Below are 16,396 nucleotides of genomic sequence, written 5' to 3'. Positions count from 1 at the left end.
AAAATTAAGTCCAATTAAGTTTAATGAAATGAAAGTTGTTTAGAAACCAATATAATATAGGTTAAAATAATTTCAACGCTTAATATTGATAAGCGAGTAGATTTTTAACAATATATAATATTAAATATACACTTAATTTATATAAATTAATAGATATTTTTCATTTAACTACATAAATATAGAAATATTATCTAAAAGAATTTAAAAGTGCTAAGGTGAAATTTTAATAAAATGAAATAAAATCAATATCATATTTGATATTGATATGGATATTTAGGCTACTTTAAATAGAAAAATTTAATCCTATCTATTTGGGTTTATGAAAAATTAAATAAATTATTCATATATAACTAAGGAATTAACTACATAATTTATCATTATTTCTTCGAAAAAATATTAGTTCGATTGTTAAGAACATAAGTAGACAAGTACAGCATAAATTACTTTAACCTCAAAAATATATGGATTGTGAAATTTTTTACAATATTACAGGGTAGTTGTGAAAAATAAAACGGCACATGGGCGTTTTATGCAACCACGGGAAAACCGTCAGCGACAAAGCGACGGTACAAAAACGTATAACCTTAATCGTCAAGTGTGTTTGTAAATACATGTGTATCCATGAATGTACAACTCACCTCGTAGTAGGCACCATTTTCAAAGAGCACCTCAACTTTAAGATCGTCCATTATGAAGTTGAGACTGTTATTTCTAGTTTTGATGGCAATACAGTTGTTAACGAGGGGTTTTTCTGTCACACCGTTTCGTTACTGTCAGTTACTGATCACACGCGCGCGCACGGCAGTAGTGGTAGAAATGATACCACCGCAGTTGTCGGTCTGTGTATGTACGTGATGTCTAAAGTATTAATTACTTAAGGAAACAAAATTAAAAACTGCCGGCAAGTGTCTATATAGTTTAACATACAATGTTCTTCGACGTTCAATTTAATGATTTGAGATGTATACACGCTAGAACTGTATTACTCAAAATACAATTTAATTTTACACGGATAGATGAAATTCCGGTTGCCAAAGTTTGAAACAGGTTAATACCGTAATAATATACCTGATCAGCAAGCAATGGGCTGCCAGCAGATGTTAAATTAACGACAAAAACGCGTACCTTTTGTTAAAAACAATCACAAACGGAACGTGTGTATTAAAATAATATAAAAAAAGTACTCTATTATATAAAAATAATAATAATTATGTAAAATGTTGTGTTTCATATGGTTCTAAAGTATTTGGCCAATGACGGTAACGCGGCTTCACAGTGTTACCCGTCTCTCTAAACTTGAATTGCCCTACTTCCCAGTATATTGTAGTTGTTCTCCCTAATTTTTTGCATGTCAATTTTATTTCTCTGTCTAATCTCCTGTTCAATGACTCTTATTTGTCGTTACCATTAAAAACATTCTAATCATTTAAGTTAACTACTTTTGGCTCTTAGTTGATGAATTTTGCGAGTTCAAGTTGGAACTATTCCAAAAAATTCGAAATGTGTTTTAGAGATGACCAATATATATATATCGATATTATCAAATATTGATGATTGTTTCATATTATATCGATATATATATTAGTGGCGTATTCCTTACTTCACCTCGGAGGGGGGTAGATACTAAGGTAGGTCAACCCTTTTAAAAAAATTGTAGACATTAAAATAAATATATTTTGGGCGGCATTGCTCTATCATCTCTATCAAATACGCCACTGTATGTATAAGTATAAATTTTAATATTTAATACTAGAGATGGCCAATACATATTTATATTTTGTGACCATCAAAAGTGTTTTGTATTGTACAATGTTATCATGACATTATTATACTCGTTACACGTATTAAAATTGTTATTTTCTAATATTATAAAAAATCTGGATATCATTAAATTACAAAATATTTTAAATATATTAAGCAAATTTTTACTTCAAATTTTACTACTTAAAATTTATTAATAAATAAATATAAATTTGTTTTAAAAATGATAGTTATCATCAAAATAAGTATTAATGCCATTGTATGTTAAGCGCTGAAGATGAAATTAGTATTTTCAAAATTTATACGTCAAGAATCGGCAGCACATGACCTGCAGATAAAAAATAAAAGGCTCATCAATAATATTTTATTTCCATCTTTGTTTTTTAACTTAATGATGATTAAAAAAAATCTGGGTATCATTAATTTATACAACTTTATTCGCTGTACAATTTATACGGGGGCGTCTTTCAGTCAATTTTATGAGGAGGATTTTAAATATTTTTATCCATTAGTTTGGAAATAGTGTAATTGGCGCAAATAGTGTTTTGAACACTATTATGAGTGTTCCAAAGGCTAACAACAATTTTTCTCATTACGTTCGAAATAATGTGCCTAACCGATTTTTATCTATTAATTGGTATTACCTACCTGCGTGAGATAGTAATAAATTGTATAAATATTAATGATATAACTAAAAATACAATCTAATAGTATTAGACGAATAAATATTTTATAAAAAACAATTTTTAACAATTATTATTAAGGAGATAATGAAAGGAAAGGATTTTCGCAAGTTCAATTTCTTGAATTAACAGAAATGCTCTGTCCACTGATATTTTATCGAATACAAACACACCATGTTTTGTGTTAAGATAAATTTAATACATTTGAAGAAAGTTTGTATCTAGACTGCACGTAGTATCGATAATAGATACTTAATATTTACCGAATAGATATGTAATATTTTCCTATTGTTGTAGTTTATGGAAGACATAAAAAATTGTTATTTATAAGGAAAAAATATTCTAACGGAGCTCAAATATGAAGCTTATTAGAAAAAGAGATATGTATATATCTCCTTCTCTTAGATGATTTATTTTATGACAATTTTAATATTACTTTAATTAATAAAATTTGAAGATATTCATAAGGCCTATTTTAACTGTATAATAAAAGCATTTTTATTGATACAAATGCAATTTTTTTTAATGTGATAAAGGGAAATGAGATTGGATTTAGATATTTCCAGATTTTACTCTGGAAATACCCCACAAATGTATGAAAATTCACCAAATAATTTATTGTATTAACCTACTTTTCTCTTCTTAAAATAAGTTCAATTATAAAAACTAGAGAGCAGCACGTTAAAAAATGTTATAAATACCATTTTACTATTTTTTCACTTATAAATCAAATCTTTTAAAGGTCTTACCATAGATTAAATACATATGTATTTAATCTATGGTCTTACTCAATACCCCGCACACTGTTCGCAGTTTATAATTGAGCTTATTAAGTTGAAAACGTTACAAATATTATCCACAAAAGCGTTATTCAGGAGAATTTGAGGTTATACGTTTATGCATATAAGCATAGATTAAATATGTATTTTTGTGTATTAAATATGTGTATTTAATCTATGATATAAGCAAGTACACAAAATAGATGGATTAAATCCATTTCGTTTTAAAATATACCTTTATAACCTCAAATTCTCCTAAAAACAGCGCTTTGCGGACATCTGAAATGTTTCGACTCAATAAGTGGAACACTGATAAGAACGCAGTTCGTCAACTTTATCTTTTAAAGCCATTACTTTTAGTCACGATCAGTCGTCGAAATGAAGAGAATCCCTCTTATCATAAGATTGTATTTAAAGATTGATNCTAAAAACAGCGCTTTGCGGACATCTGAAATGTTTCGACTCAATAAGTGGAACACTGATAAGAACGCAGTTCGTCAACTTTATTTTTTAAAGCCATTACTTTTAGTCACGATCAGTCGTCGAAATGAAGAGAATCCCTCTTATCATAAGATTGTAAATATGGATGATAACTAAAATTATCAAACTCTGATAAAATTCAGTTAAGACTACGTTAAAATATTTATTTTTAAAATATTAAATATAGTTTTTTCATAATGAAATCTACAAAATATTATAGAGACTTTGATTTGGAATCTTTGAGTATCACTCTTAAATTCCAACAATATGAATATGGTGATGTCAATTGTGTAGTGTGGGATGCAGCAATAGTTTTAGCCAAGTATTTAGAATTATTATACATTGAAAACAAAAAAATTTTTTCATCAAAAAGAGTGTTGGAGTTAGGATCAGGATTGGGATGTGTTGGGATCACAGCTGCGTGTTTCGGGTAAATAATAATTATAAGTTATAACGTAAACATAAAATAAGAAAGACAGTCTATAAAAAAATAATTCAAAAATTGTATTTGAACATTGAACAGTTCCATTGAATAAAAGGAGTATTAATAGAAATTCAATGATATAGACATTATTACCCTAGGAACATTTTAATAAACATCATTTTTTTATTTTTTATTTTAACACATTAAAGATAGTTACTTAATTTATATAATCCTTAATACGTAATTCTAAAGTTTGATATTCACTTAAAAAATATAAATTCAAAAAATGTACAACATTGTAATATTTATTAAATTTAACCAAAATTTAGTAAATCTTTTGTTTAATACAAAATATTTTTTTTTGTAATATTGTTTTAGAGGAGAAGTAATTTTAACAGATTTGCCTAATCATTTACATCAATTACAATGTAATATTGAAGAAAATGCAGTTCATTTACAAGGTAGAGCTAAATCCATTGCATTAAAATGGGGTGATAGATTAGAAATTGATCCTTTTGATGTGTTATTAATGGCCGATTGCATTTATTATACTGAAGTAAGTGTACATTTTACTAGTTTATGTTAGTATTATAAAATAGTATGGCACTTCTTTGTAGAAGTATACAAACAAATATGCACTAAAAATAGTAGATATAAATGTAAATAAGTAAAAGTTTTAAGTAATGTAACAGAAGTGAATAAAAATCTTATTATTTTAAGGATGTATATTATTTAACTATCATCATATTTTTATTAACTTCCAAGGTTAGAAAAAATACACAAAAAAATATTAATAAAAGTTATTATTATGTTTGCCAAATTATACTATTATTGAATTTGTACAATCGTTATATTAAAATATAAAATCACAAGTGTACAAAAAAAAAAAAAAAAATGTTTTACCTAATTGAATATAAATATTTAGGTAATACCAGATTTAATTAAAACAATGGTAGATTCAACTACATCACAAACTGTTATCCTGATATGTCAAGAGCTTCGAGATACAGAAAAACAGAAAACTTCATGGAAATTATTTGTGGATAAACTAATGCAATATTTCACTATAACATATATACCAGAAAAAGAACAACATCCTATATTTAGAAGTTCTGACATTTGTATAATAAATGCAAAAAAAAAATGTAATTAAATAACAATAAAGATTTCCACCACAACCTATTTCTTACTTAATTAATTTAAGCTCAAATGTAATGAACCCATCAGTGTTTCAAGAACGTATAATTGATTTTTTTTATTTAACTGCTTCTTTTCACTGAAAAAGTAAATTTAGTTAATAAAACTTTTAATAGTTAATCTCTAAGTTATATTACCTGTACATATGTTCAATTCGTTTCAATGATAAGGTAGCAATTTTTTTCAATGTGTTTTTTTTTGATTGTAACTTTTGTGAAAAAATTAAGCTTCTTGCTGTCTGTTTAAAAAATTAAAAAATTTGAATACATTTTCTTAGATAAAAATTAAGTCCAATATTTAAACCACACCCAAAAAAAATCACTCATGATGAAAATATTTATCACTTTACTTTAAAAAGTAAGCAATTTAGTTATTACATTTAAAAAAACAGTAGCACAGTGTGGACGAGGCATATGTGGGACAAGTATAGATGATATCTGACAGTGATTAAAATCACTATTATTAGAAACGCTTCGATGCAAAATTTGTAAATAGTGTTTCATTTTAAGAGATTGGTAGATTATTTCAAAAGCGACCAGAACTTTTAATCCGAATTTATAATTATAATAATTAAATTTAATATGAAATTGATATTCAATAATATAATATTGTAATTTTTACAGAGATATTATAAAAATTAAAAGGTGTTGTATATTCATATACTTATAACGCGTATAAAAATTTAAAGGGATTGATGCAATACTTTTTAATAAAAAAATTTTGTTACTTATGAATAAACACACTAAACTACAATGAATTTTCATCAGAAACAAAAATACACTTTTCTAAAACAACTATTCGCCATGTTTTCAAATGTGAATTTAAACTTTTTATATTACTTCTAAGTTTTAATATTATTACTTATTATTAAAAATTAAGTATTTGCATATAAAAAAAAAATACAAAACCCATAATTTTCATACAAAAACAATTAGCTTCCATGTAATCGTAATCCCTTATGTATTATACATGTATATTAAATCAAAAAAATTTGAATCTTTTTTTGATTTAATATAATTGTGCTATAAAAATAGGGTCCAGTATAGATTTAATCTGACAGTGATTAAAATCACTATCATAAGAAACGCTTCGATGCAAATCTGTAGATAGTGTTTAATTTTAAAAAATTGATGGATAATTGCAAAAGCAACATCAACTTCTATTAAAATAAAATACAAAACCCATAATTATCATACAAAAATAGTATATTTTTCAATATGGTAGCCATTTGCGTATAGAAGATAGATCGTCGGGACAAATTTTTTTTTTTCATTTTGTAGTACATAAAATAAGCTTTAATTTTATATATGTTTAAAGGACGCAGTATTTCCGGAACATTTTCAAAAATTAAGTTGAAAAAGTTATTTTTTGTAAAAAAGTTACTATTTTAAATCCTCCCAGTGAGCAGAATAAGTGTTAGATTTTCAAAAAAAATTATATCAAATGAAAGGGAAATATCTAAGGTTTCAATACAAAAAAATATTATTTTTATTTGTTCATTTTTGAAAAAGTTATGGCAGTTTTAAGTACAAAAAACATCCCGATAAAATGTAATTTTTATCGCAAACATTACATTTTTTTTTAAATTTTCGACAGCCATTTGCACATAGAAGATAAGATGTCGGGACAAATTTTTTTTTTTCATTTGATAGTATATAACATAACCTTTGATTTGATATATGTTTAAAGGACGCAGTATTTCCGGAACATTTTCAAAAGTTCAGTTGAAAAAGATCTATGTTTTTTACAATATTTTAAGTTTTGAACGCCCCCTATATAAGGGGAAATTGTCCAATTTTAATAAAAAGTATGTCAAATGAAAGATGTACTTATAATGTATTTAGAAAAAAAAAATTTGTGCTGATATATACATTTTTCAAAAAGTTATAGCATTTTTAAGTTGAAAATTTAAAATCGAAAATCGAAAATTTTAACACAAAAATAGTGTTTTTTTAACTACGGCAGCCGTTTAAATGTAGAAAAAAAAGTGTCGGGACAAATTTTTTTTTTTCATTTTGTAGTACATAAAATAAGCTTTAATTTGATATATGTTTAAAGGACGCAGTCTTTCCGGAACATTTTCAAAAATTAAGTTGAAAAAATTAATTTTTGTAAAAAAGTTGCCATTTTAAATCCCCCCCAATGAGCAGGTTAAGTGATAGATTTTCAAAAAAATGATATCAAATGAAAGGTAAATATCTAAGGTTTTAGTATAAAAAAAAATTATGTTGATTTGTTGATTTTTCAAAAAGTTATGGAAGTTTTAAGAAAAAAAAGTGAAAAAATTTCGAAAATTAGCGATTTTTAAATTTGTAATTTTTTTGGATATTTCCCCCATTTGCGGGGAACGAGGGAATTTTTTTCAATTTTTAAGGGTAATGTCTTCAACTAGATACGATTTGTGATCTTTTGACGTATTTTTGAAAGAAATCGGTCCAGTGAGAGCTGAGAAAAAGTGGCAACAGACAAAAAAAAAAAAAAAAACACATCATAGTAAAATTAATACCTTCTCCGCTTCGCATCGAAGCTAAAAAGTAATTAAGATAAAAAAGAATTTTTAAATTAATACTGATTTTGATTATTAATATGTTAAAAATAAGGAAAATGACATATTTAACCTATTTTTTTAATCGTTTAAAGTTGATTTTTGTGAATGTCTATAATAAAAAAAAATTAATTTATTTTACCATAAGTTTTAGCTCAATTGGCAAGTTTGGAATTGACATCATTAAATAGAAAATTTTTTGAGAATTAAAAAAATTGTATCATTAAGATTAATATGCAGTTATGTAAATTTTATAATTATTATTTATAGTAAGTTAATCAGAAAAGCTCAATATTTTTTTGCATTTTTAACGTAATAGATAACTGAAATAGAAATAATAGTAATCATTTTCTAATAACTTTTGGTTTTTAAAAAGATTCTGCAATTGAAATATTCAGAACTTAATTAATTTTAATGATTTACTTTAACTAAATGAATCAATTAAAACAAAGTTCCTAAAAAGATTTACTCAATTGAGCGTATTATATAATTTGATTATAATTATAAAAACCCATTGTTAATTCAGGGGAAACTAACAATCATTTTTTTTTAGAAATGATTTATATAGCAACATGTTACCAACAAATTTGGAATATTATAGTCTAGTAGTAGCACACACAAATGGAGTAAAAAAATAATAAAATTACAAAGTAAAATGATTTAATTTTGTATTTGAAACCTATCATATCAAAATTGATTTGTCAATAAATATTCTGAAAACATTAGAAATGAATAATTTTAATTGTCTGTATGGAGAACATGGGATAAGTAACAGTTTCATTGATAAATTAGAATTTTTTTTCAATTTTTGAGGGTAATATCTTCAACTAGATACGAATTGTAGTCATTTGAAGTATCGTTGAAAAAAGTAGGTCAAGTTAAAGCAGAGAAAATAAATGATAGTCACAAAAAATATCTTTTCAGCTTTGTATTGAAGCTAAAACTTAAAATATAGTAAAATAATTTTAATATGAATAAAAAATTTCTTCTCGCGAGTGGCGACTACAGTGATGGGATCCTTGATCTTTATTGAAGTTATTGAATCTAAATGAGATAAAAATCAAAGCAGTTGAAAGTTTATTCTAACTTAAAAAAATGCAAAAAATTCATTGCCATACGCGGCACAGTGGAATGAAACGCCGATTTAGGCGGCCAAAAGTATCATCTTTTAAAAGTCACTTAAATTTTTTTTTTTTAGCTAAACACATTAATATCATACTTAAGGGTTTTAATACAAATTTTCAAGGGCATAAGTTGATTTAGTGAAGGTGTAGAGCTATTTTAATGTTATACTTCTAAAATTTATCTGTATTTTCAGTTATTTTGAGTTTATTTTTGTACATTTTTTTTTATGCCTTAAAACATAATTTAAAATTAAAAAAAATTAAGAAAAGATTCGTGCATTTTTTAAAAAGTTATAGCATCATAATGTTAAAAAATGTAAAATATAATATCAAGAATTTTTTCATAAAAATTGTATATTTTTGCATATGGTAGTCATTTTTATCATGAAGACAAGTCCAGAGGTCAAATTTTTTTTTTTCAAATTAAAATATATTACATAATTTTTAATTTAAGGTATATATAAAAGTGTCAGTCAGTGAACATTTTTAAAAGTTTATTTTTTGTAAAAAAGTTACCATTTTGAAACCCTTCCTGTGAGCTAGTAAAGGGTCAAATGTTCACAAAAATATATAAAATGATAGGTAAATACTTAAGGTATCTATAAAAAATATATATAAAATCATTCGGTTATTTTTAAAAAAGTTATGGCAATTTTAAGTAAAAAAATTAAAAATTTTTTTGAAAATTAGCGATTTTTAAATTTGTAATTTTTTTGGGGATTTCCTACATTTACGGTGAACAAGGGAAATTTTTTTTCAAATTTTGAGGGTAATTTCTTCGACTAGATATGATTTGTGATCTTTTGACATATTTTTCATCAAAATTGGTCCAGCGAGAACTGAGATTGAGCGTATACAGACACAAAAAAAAAAAACACATCATAGTAAAATTAATACTTTCTTAGCTTCACATCGAAGCTAAAAGTTAATGGGTATAATATAAGAATAATTATTTATTTTTAACTAATATGTTTCAACTACTATTTATGTTTCATAAATATGTACTAACTATCATTCCAAATTAAATGTGTATAGTAAATCTATATAAACATCATCATTTATTTTTTAAGTATTTAATGAATTTAGATTAACTTATATTATAATTTATTTTTGAGTTTACTGCTGTTATTTGAATAATTATTACTTACTAAATAAAGACCATACAATGCTCTGACATTATTAGGATTAAGAAGAATGGCATAAGAATAATGAGCACGAGCCAATTCTAAATTATCAGTACCTCCCTAAATAAAAACAATAAAAATAAAATCAATATTAGCAAAACTTACAGTTTGGGAAGTTAGTCACACAAATAATAGAATGTTATTTAAAAACATGCTATAAAAAATATTAAAGTTTATTTTGAACAAAAAAAAATAAGGAGAGTTCTTCTTTAAATTTCACTAAATTAAAAATGTATTTATAAATATACAATGGTGGTCATTAACTGGTTAAAACGTTACAGTTAAGTTAAAAAAAATTAAATTTTTTTTTAACTTTTCAATTTAATTCATCAAATTTTCCATTGAAATAACTTAGCTTTTTTCAGTTAAAAAAGTTAAAAATACATAAAAAATGTATGTTTTTAAATGCTTAATATTAATATTTTCTTCCCATTCAGTTAAAAATCGGTTCTTAACTTTCCCTTGTATCACTGACCAATAAAAAATAATTTTAAGAGATTTTAGCAAAAAAATTAATTTAAAATGAAATAAATTTTTTTTAAACTATGTAAGTTAAAAAAAAGTTTCAACTTATTTTATTACTTGGCTAGTTAAATTTATAATTTGGTAACTTTAAACTGTTAATTTATAAACATATTTCATACTTAAGTTAACAAAACTTGAGTTAATTATTTCAATTAACTTGCCCATCCTTGTAAATAAACATACATTCATTTTAAAAATTATCAGGGAATAAGTTTTAATGTCAGTACATTTTTTTTTCCAAAAATTTTATACTGTTTATATTATTACCATACAACAGTATTGTAGTATTTTATTTATTTCTAAGGAAATAAAACAAAATGTGTGTTTTTTTTTTTTATTATTATTTGTCAAAATAAATTAATGTATAGATTAAAAGATTTTATTTTGATTGTAAATCCAGTAAATATATGCCTACATGCGTGTATCGAATATCTGCATGTCGTTGATGATACAAATGGTTCTGAGAATTGTGTAAAATCATTTCTTCCATACAGTAAGCTGATTTTGCAAATTCTCCTTCTAACAAATATAAATTACTTAGTTCTTGCCAACCTTCTTGGTCAACCATAAATCTGAAATAATTTATATAATCTATTTAATATTTTGATTTTTTTTTAATGAGAGCTTATTATAAAAGTTTTTACTTCTTTAAATAATCAACAAGTTCTTTGATGGCTTCACTTATTTGACATTTTGCTTTTAATATAGCAACTTTATGTCTTCTAGTCTGAGCATTAGTTTCATCAGCTTTAATTAATTTATCAAGTGCTTCTAATGCTTCATCATACCTATGGTTATTAATAATAAAACATAAAAATATTATTTAAATAAATAAACAACTCTTATTACTTTTCTTCAGCTTCTAAAATAGTTACAGCTAATCTACGCACTCTAAGACTGTCTGGAAATTTATTTAGTAGCATCTGCAAGCATGATTTTGCAACATCAATACGGTTACAATCACAAGCAGCAATTAAAACCTGTTCCAAAACTAGGTAACCTAAAATTAAAAATACATTTAAACACTAAACCCAGTCAAGTTGATTATCTTAATTAATGAAATAGAATATGAGACTATAACACCTACAGAAAAATTGTTCAACACATAATTAGTAATATTTTCTCGTCATTTTAATATTTGAAAGGAATTTTATATCACATTTTAGCTTTATTGGAACACTGATTTTAAAACTTAATTTATTTGACCAAATATAATCTTTCTAATAAATATGTAGATTAAGTTTGGTGCGACACTAAAATGATTTAAATTTTTTTTAATATTATAAACTTATAAATTAATAATTTATTTTTTATTTTTAAATTTGTTATCAAGTATTGAATATGTAACAATATATATCACTGTAGGTGAAATATAAAAAAATCAGTCATTAGTTAGAAATTTATAGAAGTTCTTAAACTAAGTTTAGATGTTGCATAATTAAAATTTTATTTGTTAAAAAAAATTTTTAACTGTAAGTATACAGATTATTATCTACTGGAATGAGTTTGAACTGCTATTTTAATGCTAAAAATAATTTTCATATCAATATTAATTTTTTTTAGTAATTAGACTAATTATTTCATTATCAAACTGCAAAATGTATTGTATTACCATAAAGTCTATTTTTAAATATTTTTTTTATTGATTATCAAATTCAAAAATTAAAGAAAATAGCATGAAACGTGCACATTAAACAAATTCTTAAATTATCCTATAATCCTAAGAATATTTTTATGCAATAACTCACGATCATTTCCAAGACTTTTAATTTTTTGTTTAATTGATGAATTCCATAGATCCAATACATCTTTACTTTTACGTTCATTATTTTCTCGGTATTTTTTAAGTTGCTCTTGAGCTTCTAAAATAATATTATAATCAAAATATATATTGTAAGGAATTTAGTTTGCTAATAATATCCTTTTTACCACTAAAATTAACCATGACTCAAAATTTGTTTATTGAAATAACAGATTTTAAAATATGATTTAGAAAAATATAAAGTTTTAAGTATAGGTATTTAAAAAACTAAATTTTTATTAAACTAAAATTTTTGTTTAATTATACTTAAAATGTATATTTAATTATATTTAATCATTTTTTATATTTGATATTACTTTTAAGAACACAGATATAAAACTGTAATTAGTACTGTTTGCATGATGCGGGCGGACAAATTGATAAGTTACAGTGTTGCACCGACTATATTAATTTCATTTAAAGTGGTACAGCATAGCCAAGGTTTATAGATTACATTTGAAAATAGAAGATAACAAGTTATATCTTTCATAATGATATATTATATTATGTTATCATATATTTGAATGATTTTGTATGGCTGATACTGTTGTAATCATTGTCGTAGACGTTTTTCGATAAAAATTTGAATTTTTTTTTGTTTTAAATTAATTAAATTACCTAATATTTTTAATGTGTAAAAAGGTCTTAAGAAATTCAGTACTTTTGAGAATTGTACTGATCTGTTGTTGCTGAAAATTTTTTAATGATCTAAAAATATGTAGAAAAATAAGATAGTATATTTATTTATAATCAACTAGTATTGCTGATTTATTTTTATTTCGATCAATTAGCAATGAAGTGTGTCATACCCAAGCAAAATTTAAAAAGTAAGTAGTAGTTTATTCATGAAGAAATATTGAAAATCGGTTACACCTATTATTGCAAAAATTTATAATTTTGATTTGATAAGTTATAATAAATTTTAGTTATAAATAGAAACCAAATAATCTTTGTCATTTACAGTTCTATCACGGGCATTAAATACTATGTGTAGGATTGGTGAAGATTTGTATATTGAACCTAACTCTACTCAACTTGTCATGCATACCACAAATAGTTGGCATACAGTATATGCATGGTTTACATTTGATTCATCATTTTTTTCTAGTTATTATTTTACTGAAGATGATGAACAAAATAGTGAAAATTCATTGAAATGTAAAATTTCTCTTAAGGTAGTATATAAATCAGAATAAACTTTTAATATATATGTATGTGTATGGAACATTAATAATATATTCATTTTTTATGAAAGTCTTGTATTATGATATTTAAATCTCCTCATCTTGCCCGATGTTTGGAATCTTGTCATATAGAAATCAAAAATAATGTAGACAATATAACTATACAATTACGTTATTCTAATTTTTGTATAAAAACTCATTTGATTCCAGTACTAGAATATTCAGCATTGCAAGTGAGTAAAATAGTATCAAAACTAAATGTAATACATTTTTTTTTAATGAATTCATATATTTTAGGTTAATCAAAATGTAGAATCATCATATCTTCTCTGCATTGATTCTAAAGCATTATCAGCTGCTGTAAAACATTTTCAGAATAATGAAACAGATATTACTATGGAAGTAACATCTGAAAAAGTCTTATTAAGAAGTCACCCTGAATCATGTCGAGGTAATTAATTATATTCTTATTATCAATTTTATATTGTAAATAGATTATCATTTGAAATTATAACAACTCTTCCACAAAAAAAATTCTGGTTATTTCTGCTATTGATTTATTAATATTGCTATATTAATTTAATTAAATTAAAAGTGTTACTCCTGAAATCAAATGCAGTTTGGGCCCTGCATATAAGTATTAACATATAATTTTTAATTATAAATATTATTAAAAACTTTAAGATATAAGAAAAATGTTACGAACTGAATTGAGTTTGCAATCATCAGAATTTGAAGTATATGATGTTGGTAATGGAAGTTGTGTAACATTTTGTTTAAAAGAAATTCGACCATTATTAGCGTTTGCTGAACACATATCCATTCCAGTATCAATTCGTTTCAGTACCCCTGGAATGTTGGTATTATACTTAGAGTTATAAAATTTATGTTTAATTGTTAAGATCATATTTTATTTTATCTTAGGCCTATGGTGTTTGGACTTAAAAATGGCTTGACTTTTGAAGGACAGTACATTTTATCAACAATGACTGATAATTTACTTACGGGTAATGGTGGTTCTTTACCTATTAGAATTAATGTAAATGCTATTGAAAATACTCAAAGTAGTGATGGAAGACATGAAAATAATTTACCAATTAATCATCATACTCAGTTAGGTAATTCACATTTACGCACACCTATGCGTGTTCAAGTAGAATACCCGGATAGTATATCTAGGAAAAGACGTATACAATCAATTAGTGATCAGCCATCAAAAAAATTTAACCCAAATTCAAAATCTATTTTTGAACAAAATTGTATTGATGATGATGATGAACTATTGTCTCAAATTGTTGATTTTCCAGTGAATGATGTACCCAGTGTATCCGGTGTAAATGATGGCCATTTAACACTTGGTCTGTCTGAAACCGGTCGTGTGTTTGCAAGGTGCTTAACTTTGCCATTAATAGAAAAATCGCCAAAAAAAGGGAAAGTAATTGTTTATGATTCAGATGGATTAGGAAGTGAATCCGAATAAACTAATTAATAGTCTATTTTTATGTACAAATTATTTTACATAAATATATAGATTGAGTTATAAATATAAATATATGTTTTCAGTTGTATCTATTGTATATTTGTTATCAATTTGTTATGTTTCATTGATTTTTATTTTTTTCTGTTTATACTACTATAATGTATAAATATGACCAATACTCATTGCAGCAATGGTATATCTAATTCATTAGATGATTAATTTAAAAAAATAAAAACTGTTACAATTAAATAATATAAACTACTATAAAATCATAAAAGAAATTATTCAATTGTTAATATATATTGTATAAATACTTGATTGCAATGACTAAATAATGTAATGCATTATTTGATCTGAAATGTAAGCATAGATGTAAATAAGAGAAAACTGGGGATATTAACCACTTCCCCAGATAAAGAATAACAAGAACTATGGAACTATAATGGAAATTATATATACAGAATGATTCATTTATTATAAACCACACAATGTATCTTAAATAATAATAATAACTTTGAGAATACATATTTTTGATTTTATTTAATGTTATTTCTTTCTCGATTTATAAGTGACCAAACTCTATCTAATCTATAATAATGACACTAATTTTATTTTGTTTAATAGTAACATACATTTTTATTACCTTATTTAATAGAAAATAATTCAATTAAGGAAATTACTAGTCAATAACAACTTTTGAATCAGTATTTTGGAAGTTATGAACATTTTAAAACATAGGCTGGGGTGAGTTGTGAATTATGTAATTTTTATCATAATACTCTCTTCTGCGCTTCTCTTCAGGTGTTAAAAGATTCATGACTTCTAAAATACTGGTTAAAAAATTTTTAATTTTTTTGGTTAGACCATTTTTCAACTTTTATTACATTTAAACAATGCATTGAAGTACTGAGAATTTAAAATAAATTTTTATAACATAAATTACTATGTATATTCATGACAAAACTGTATTAAAACTTAAATTCAATGACTATAAATTATAAAAACCCAGCACAGTGGGGATGTGTAAGCGATATATGGTCGAAATGGGAAGTATTATTTTTGCATTACAAGTAAGTAAAATACATTTTTCCACTTACAATTTTAACACAAGCAAATATAGTCCTATTCTCTCTTCTTTCTTTAATTTTTACCATCTCTAGATTTTTTAATAGAAACGTACATATTTAATTGGCTAACAAGTAAGAAAATGACTGGTCAATAACCGCTTT

General features: G+C 24.5%; 4 protein-coding genes across 9 annotated transcripts in view; 2 read left to right on the top strand and 2 right to left on the bottom strand.

Moving 5' to 3' along the window:
• LOC126900813 (fragile X messenger ribonucleoprotein 1 homolog) overlaps window positions 1–1,242 on the bottom strand; it is a 12,556-nt gene extending 11,314 nt beyond the window's left edge. For 5 of the 6 annotated variants that reach the window (XM_050676774.1, XM_050676772.1, XM_050676776.1 and 2 more), the window contains exon 1: window positions 639–1,242. In XM_050676774.1, the coding sequence (XP_050532731.1) occupies window positions 639–689 (51 nt within the window). In that variant the 5' untranslated portion in view covers window positions 690–1,242. The remainder of the gene's footprint in view (window positions 1–638) is intronic. The other variant, XM_050676777.1, reaches the window with a different exon arrangement.
• Window positions 1,243–3,851: 2,609 nt separating this feature from the next.
• Window positions 3,852–5,562, top strand: LOC126900842 (protein N-lysine methyltransferase METTL21D-like). The gene is made up of 3 exons (XM_050676822.1): window positions 3,852–4,133; window positions 4,506–4,683; window positions 5,053–5,562. The coding sequence occupies exons 1-3, from the start codon at window positions 3,901–3,903 to the stop codon at window positions 5,278–5,280; spliced, it is 639 nt and encodes a 212-aa protein (XP_050532779.1). The 5' UTR covers window positions 3,852–3,900; the 3' UTR covers window positions 5,281–5,562.
• Window positions 4,916–12,817, bottom strand: LOC126900831 (ER membrane protein complex subunit 2-like). Its single transcript, XM_050676807.1, has 8 exons — window positions 12,632–12,817; window positions 12,451–12,564; window positions 11,552–11,702; window positions 11,347–11,490; window positions 11,118–11,274; window positions 10,142–10,237; window positions 5,462–5,562; window positions 4,916–5,403 (listed from the first exon to the last, which is right to left on the bottom strand). Exons 1-8 carry the CDS (start codon window positions 12,645–12,647, stop codon window positions 5,322–5,324), a joined length of 861 nt encoding a protein of 286 aa, XP_050532764.1. The 5' UTR covers window positions 12,648–12,817; the 3' UTR covers window positions 4,916–5,321.
• Window positions 12,818–13,052: 235 nt separating this feature from the next.
• On the top strand, window positions 13,053–15,694 carry LOC126900823 (cell cycle checkpoint control protein RAD9A). Its single transcript, XM_050676795.1, has 6 exons — window positions 13,053–13,330; window positions 13,467–13,678; window positions 13,759–13,920; window positions 13,985–14,138; window positions 14,372–14,543; window positions 14,612–15,694. Exons 1-6 carry the CDS (start codon window positions 13,297–13,299, stop codon window positions 15,165–15,167), a joined length of 1,290 nt encoding a protein of 429 aa, XP_050532752.1. The 5' UTR covers window positions 13,053–13,296; the 3' UTR covers window positions 15,168–15,694.
• The last annotated feature ends 702 nt before the right edge of the window (window positions 15,695–16,396 follow it).

The sequence above is a fragment of the Daktulosphaira vitifoliae genome, unplaced genomic scaffold (genome assembly GCF_025091365.1).
Source record: "Daktulosphaira vitifoliae isolate Bord-2020 unplaced genomic scaffold, ASM2509136v1 Scaffold_3, whole genome shotgun sequence".
Classification (NCBI taxonomy): Eukaryota; Metazoa; Arthropoda; class Insecta; order Hemiptera; family Phylloxeridae; genus Daktulosphaira; species Daktulosphaira vitifoliae.
This window is presented reverse-complemented; position numbering and strand designations above follow the sequence as displayed.

Coding starts and splice junctions, on each gene's coding strand:
- LOC126900823 (XM_050676795.1), top strand. CDS start 13,297: ATGAAGTGTGTCATACCCAAGCAAAATTTAAAAA. Junction 13,679..13,758: donor AATGTAAAATTTCTCTTAAG/GTAGTATATAAA, acceptor TTTTTATGAAAG/TCTTGTATTATGATATTTAA. Junction 14,544..14,611: donor CGTTTCAGTACCCCTGGAAT/GTTGGTATTATA, acceptor ATTTTATCTTAG/GCCTATGGTGTTTGGACTTA.
- LOC126900842 (XM_050676822.1), top strand. CDS start 3,901: ATGAAATCTACAAAATATTATAGAGACTTTGATTTGGAATCTTTGAGT. Junction 4,134..4,505: donor ATCACAGCTGCGTGTTTCGG/GTAAATAATAAT, acceptor ATATTGTTTTAG/AGGAGAAGTAATTTTAACAG. Junction 4,684..5,052: donor ATTGCATTTATTATACTGAA/GTAAGTGTACAT, acceptor ATAAATATTTAG/GTAATACCAGATTTAATTAA.
- LOC126900831 (XM_050676807.1), bottom strand. Junction 11,703..12,450: donor TAAAAGTCTTGGAAATGATC/GTGAGTTATTGC, acceptor TTTTAATTTTAG/GTTACCTAGTTTTGGAACAG. Junction 11,275..11,346: donor CTTGTTGATTATTTAAAGAA/GTAAAAACTTTT, acceptor AAATTATTTCAG/ATTTATGGTTGACCAAGAAG.